The sequence below is a fragment of the Colobus angolensis genome, unplaced genomic scaffold (assembly GCF_000951035.1).
Source record: "Colobus angolensis palliatus isolate OR3802 unplaced genomic scaffold, Cang.pa_1.0 Scaffold387, whole genome shotgun sequence".
In the NCBI taxonomy this organism is placed as follows: domain Eukaryota; kingdom Metazoa; phylum Chordata; class Mammalia; order Primates; family Cercopithecidae; genus Colobus; species Colobus angolensis.
This window is the reverse complement of record NW_012117232.1, coordinates 41,243-47,176: the sequence shown is the minus strand read 5'-3', so window position 1 is coordinate 47,176 and position 5,934 is coordinate 41,243. Positions and strand designations below refer to the sequence as shown.

At 45.7% G+C, this 5,934-nt stretch overlaps 1 protein-coding gene across 4 annotated transcripts in view; it reads right to left on the bottom strand.

The window, feature by feature from the left end:
- Positions 1-5,934, bottom strand: part of SLC5A11 (solute carrier family 5 (sodium/inositol cotransporter), member 11) — a 74,299-nt gene that overhangs the window by 40,951 nt on the left and 27,414 nt on the right. For all 4 annotated transcript variants that reach the window (XM_011954615.1, XM_011954618.1, XM_011954617.1 and 1 more), the window contains one exon: positions 4,368-4,427. In XM_011954615.1, the coding sequence (XP_011810005.1) occupies positions 4,368-4,427 (60 nt within the window). The remainder of the gene's footprint in view (positions 1-4,367; positions 4,428-5,934) is intronic.

Sequence of the window (5,934 nt, the reverse complement as noted above, 5' to 3'; positions counted from 1 at the left end):
ATATACATACATACATATATATATATATATATATATAAATTTAGTCATGCGTGGTGGCAGGTGCCTGTAGTCCCAGCTACTCAGGTGGCTGAGGTGGAAGGATTACTTGAGCCTGAGCCCAGGAGGTCGAGGGTGCAGTGAGCCATGATCATGCCATTGCACTCTAGCCTAAGTGACAGGGAGACCCTGCCTCAAAAAATATACATATGGTAGACAAAAATAAAGTCTAGGTGGATAATAGATTTAATTGTGAGGCTATGCACGATGGCTCACACCTGTAATCCAGCACTTTAGGAGGCCAAGGTGGGAGGATCACTTGAGCCCAGGAGTTCAAGACCGGCCTGGGCAACATCTCTATTGCTACAGTAAGACCCCATCTCTATTTTTTTTTTAAAGACATATAACCTAGTAGAAAAATGGGCAAAAGTCCTAGACAAGTTACTTCCTCAAAGAGGAAATATAAATGGCCGGAAAATGTATAAAAAGAGTTGCCAATTAAAAACAGTGAGATGGCCAGGTGCGGTGGCTCATGCCTGTAATCCCAGCACTTTGGGAGGCGAGGTGGGAGGATCATCTGAGGTCAGGAGTTCGAGACCAGCCTGGCCAACTTGGCGAAACCCCGTCTCTACTAAAAATTCAAAAATTAGCTGGGCTTGGTGGCTGTAGTCTCAGCTACTGGGGCAGTGTGTGTGTGGCGGGGGACGGGGTGAGGCAGGAGAATCAAGAATCACTTGAACCCAGGTAGGCGGAGGTTGCAGTGAGCTGAGGGCACGCCACTGCACTCCAGCCTGGGCGACAGAGTGAGACTCCGTCTCAAAAATTTTAAAAAGCAGTGAGATATCACTACACATGCACCAAATTCACAAGAATCTTTAAGTTGGAGAATATAAAATGTCACCAAGGATACACTGAATTGCAGGAAAGGGAATTTTCATATGCTGTTGGTGGGAATATAAATGGATAGAACTACTCTGGGAAAATGTTTGTCAATATATTGTAAAGCCAAAGATGAACATATCTAAGGACCTAGAAATTCCACTCATAGGTAGATTTTCTCATCAATACATGTTTATGTGCAGAAAAACACATTTATGAAAATGCTCACAGCAGTGCTGTCTATCATAGACCAATACCGGGAGCAACTTGAATGCCCATGAACAACAGAATGGATAAACATATTGGGATGTGAGTCATACTACACGATACTGCATAGCAATGAAAATTAACACACCAGCTACATGTAACAAAAGAATATTACTCCAAGCTGGGTGCAGTGGCTCACACCTGTAATCCCAACACTTTGGGAGGCTGAGCCGAGTGGATCACCTGAGGTCAGGAGTTCAAGACCAGCCTGGCCAACATGGGGAAACCCCGTCTCTACTAAAATTACAAAAATTAGTCAGGCATGGTGGTGGCCGCCTGTAATCCCAGTTACTTGGGAGGTTGAGGCAGAATTGCTTGAATCCAGGAGGCAGATGTTGCAGTGAGCTGAGATCATGCCACTGCACTCCAGCCTGGGCAGCAAAGCGAGACTCTGCCTCAAAATAAAAGAAAAAGATTACTCCAGTTTTCAATTATCTATAACCCACTCTTCACCAAAAAAAGTAAAATTCAACTATATTGTTCAGGCATGCAGACTTAAAACTGTAAAGAAAAGCAAGGAAGTAATTGCTTAATAGGAAAGCCAAAGAGAGAGGAAGGCATTGTGATTTTTTTTTTAGAGACAGGGTCTCTCTGTGTCACCCAGGCTGGAGTGCAGTGGTATGATCAGAGCTCACTGCAGCCCTGATCTCCTGGGTTCAAGCAATCAATCCTCCTGCCTCGGTCTCCCATCCTCTTGCCTCAGCCTCCTGACTAGCTGGGACTAAAGGTGCACACCACCAGTCTCAGCTAATTCTTTATTTTAATTGTTTTGGTAGAGATGGGGGTCTCACTATGTTGGCCAGGCTGGTCTCAAACTCCTGGCTTCAAGCAATCCTCCCACCTCAGCCTTCCAAAGAGCTGGGCCTGAGCCACTGTGCCCAGCCAGCATTGTGACTTTCTAAAGGCTTGCAAGGGACATTATATTTCCTTCCTTCCTTCCTTCCTCCCTCCCTCCCTCCTTCCCTCCCTCCCTTCCTCCCTTCCCTTTCCCTTCCCTTTTCTTTTCCTTCTGACGGAGTCTCGCTCTGTCCCTCAGGCAGGAGTGCAGTAGTGTGATACTACTGGCTTACTTCACTCTGCCTCCTGAGTTCAATCAATTCTCCCACTTCAGCCTCCCGAGTAGCTGGAACTACAGGCGCCCGCCACCACGCCTGGCTAATTTTTGTATTTTTAGTAGAGACAGGGTTTCATCATGTTAGCTAGGCTGGTCAAACTCCTGACCTCAAGTGATCTGCCCACCTTAGCCTCCCAAAGTGCTGGGATTACAGGCATGAGCCACCGCACCTGGCTGACATTGTTTTCTGTCTTGATGTGGGTGTTCCTTTAACAATAAGCTGTCAAGCTGCACTTTTGTGTTTGTTGTGTGTGTGTGTGTGTGTGTTTTATTGCTTTTCTGAGTGCTTATTTCATGTCCTAATAAAAACAAATTGGGTAGCTTTTAAACTTTTCTCAACACTTTGGCATTTATTATCACTTACCTGCATCTCTACCATCATATATGCCTTCCCGTAGCAGGCGCTCAATGACTTTCTTGATGCATTGACCCATGTTGCCCAGGCTGGTCTCAAGCAATGCCCCCAACTCGGCCTCCCAAAGTGCTGGGATTACATACATGAGCCACCATGCCCAGCCTACTTTGTGTATTTTTTAACATTTCCATAATAAAAAGCTAAAATCAGTTATTGCTTTACGAACAACACTGTGATATTGTGTGATCTTGCCATGTGCAGTAGAACATCTAGAACAGAATTAAGAAAGTATGAATGATGCAATGCTGCCAGTGAGATCATAGATGATTTTTCAAAAACTGCTTTTCAGGCCAGGCATGGTGGCTCACGCCTGTAATTCCAGCACTTTGGGAGGCTGAGGCAGGTGGATCAAAAGGTCAGGTGTTCGAGACTAGCCTGGCCAACATGGTGAAACCCCCGTCTCTACTAAAAGTACAAAAATTAGCTGGGCGTGGTGGTGGGCACCTGCAATCTCAGCTACTTGGGAGGCTGAGGCAGGAGAATTGCTTGAAACTGGGAGGCAGAGGTTTGCAGTGAGCTGAGGTCGCGCCATTGCACTCCAGCCTGGGCAAGAGCAAAACTCTGTCAAAAAAAAAAAACCCACAAAAAAATGCTTTTCAAAGAGTCAAAAGCAGCATTATTTTGTAAGTAAAATGTTGACATTTTGAACCAGACAGAAATAGCTCAATTATTACAGTTTTGTGTGCAAAGAAAGAAAAAAAATCACTGAATTATATATATGATTTTTAAATATGTATGTGATTTAAATATATATATGATTGAGAGAGGGTCTTGCTGTGTCACACAGGCTGGAGTGCAGTGGTATGTGATCTCAGCTCACTGCATCCTCCGCCTCCTGGGCTCAAGCAATTCTCATGGCTTCTCAGCCTCCTGAGTAGCTGGGATTATGGGTGCATACCACCATACCTGGCTAATTTTTGTATTTTTTTAGTAGAGACAGGTTTTCACTATGTTGCCCAGCCTGGTCTCGAGCTCCTAGCCTCAAGTGATCCACCTGCCTTGGCCTCCCAAAGTGCTGTAATTACAGGCATGAGCTATATACTTTCATTTTTATTTTTATTTTTTAGTAGAAAGCAGAAACATAGGCTGGGCATGGTGGCTTATGCCTATAATTCCAGCTACTCAGACTGGGAGGCTGAGGTGTGCAGATCACTTGGGCCCAGGAGTTCAAGACCACCAGCCTGGGTAACATGGCGGAGTTTTTGTATTTTCTACTAGAAAAAAAAATACAAAAATTAGCTGGGTGCGGTGGCGTGCATCTGTGGTCCTAGCTGCTGGGGAGGCTAGTGAGACCAGGTGAGCCAAGATTGCACCACTGCATTCCATCCTGGGGACAGAGCCAGACCCTGTCTCAAAAAAATATAGCAGAAACATATTGTGATTTAAGCATTTGAAAGAGATTGTGAGCTTTACATTTGTGTTTTCGTATTTAAAATTTGGGGGCCCATAGTTTTTCCAACCTCCAAACGCCCTCTGTGTGCCTTGGATGTTGGTTACTGGCAGGAAGTGCTACAGACTGGGTTCCTCATTGTCTCACCTGTGGATCAGCCCTCCCCTTTACTGGGGCCTCTGAGTGGCAATCTGATGGATGACCATGGGCAGGATGGAGGGGTGGCGGGATGAGAGAGGGACTGCAGGGCTGAGATTCCCAAAGCATCTTTCAATTATACAGCATGCCAGTGTTCCCCGACTCACCTGACCAGCAATGTAGATGGGGAGGAAGATCCAGGCCAACATCAGCACAGAAAACAAGCCCTGCTCAAGAAAACACAGTCAGGACTTGGCCCGCAGCTCAAAACAAGGTACCCATTTGGATTTCCTTCTGCACCCTGAAGCAGCCTGGCCTGAACTCCACCTCTGGTGTAGTCTCTTACTTGCTGAGTAGTTCACCTGCTCTGGCCTTCATATTTCCTTTTTTAACATGGGGAACGGATTCAGGAAGGAAGAGGAGAGTGGAAAAAGAAGCCTTTTGTGACGCTTCCTAGTTCTGTGTCTCCTAAACATCACGTCATCGCTTCATTGTGTCCCCTCCCCTCCTCGGCAGTGATTAAAACAAGGCCGTGACAGCAGGCAGACCTGGGTTCAAAGACCGACCACAAGAGTTAACACAGGTCTCCAAGACACATTTTTCTCACCTGGAAAATGGGCATATCAGTGCCTTTCTAGGTGGTTGCAAGGAAATCAGCGAGATGGTACTTAATGAGTACTGTATGCCAGGCGCCTCTCTGCACCCTTTACAAGCATTAACTCATTTGACCCTCATAATGGTTCTACATGGCAGGTACCATTAATATGCCTGTTATGTACATGAGGCCCAGAGAGGTTAAGAAACTTGCCCAGCTGGGTGCGGTGAGTCACACCTGTAATCCCAGCACTTTGGCGGGCAGAAACCAGCAGATCACTTGCACCCAGGAGTTCAAGACCAACCTGGGCAACACAGTGAAATTCCCATCTCTACAAAAAATATGAAAATTAGCTAGGCATGGTGGCATGCACCTGTGGTCCCAACTACTTGGGAGGCTAAAGGGAAGATGGTTTGAACCTGGGAGGTGGAGTTTGCAGTGAGCTGTGACCACACCACTGCACTCCAGCTTGGACGATGGAGCGAGACCCTGTCTCAAACAAAAACAAAAACAAAAACAAAACAAAAAACCACTTGCCACCCAAGGTCACACAAAAAGCCACTTGCCGCTGAAGTTTACAAGAGTTGGAGCCAGAATGTAAACCTAGGCAGTGTGGGTTCAATCTGTAAATGAATCCTATAATGGGATAGTGTGTGTAACGTATCAAAGTCTGTTCCTGGCATAGAATAAGCATCCAAAAAATATTGGACATTATGAAGGCAATGATCATTATTAACAATCCCCTCCCTGCCCTGACCCCAGTAAAAATCATATCCCAAATGAGCCCTGCTATGTAGAAGAGTGTATCTTATCTCTTGGGTATCTCAGAGGTAGCCAAAAAAAGTCAAAAACTACTAAACTGTAAAATTTTTGTGATGGTTGATTGATGTCTAAAGTACACAGAAATACGCTTCAGTCTCCACGATACCTTCTTTCTTCTGCATCTCTGGGAGAGGAATTCTGAGCCCTCCTCTTCACACACCATTTTTTTAAATTTATTTTTAAGACAGTCTCACTCTGTCGCCCAGGCTGGAGTGTAGTGTCACGATCTCACCTCATCGCAACCTCCATCTCCCAGGTTCAAGTGATTCTCCTGACTCAGCCTCCTGAGTAGCTAGGATTACAGGCGTGCACCACCA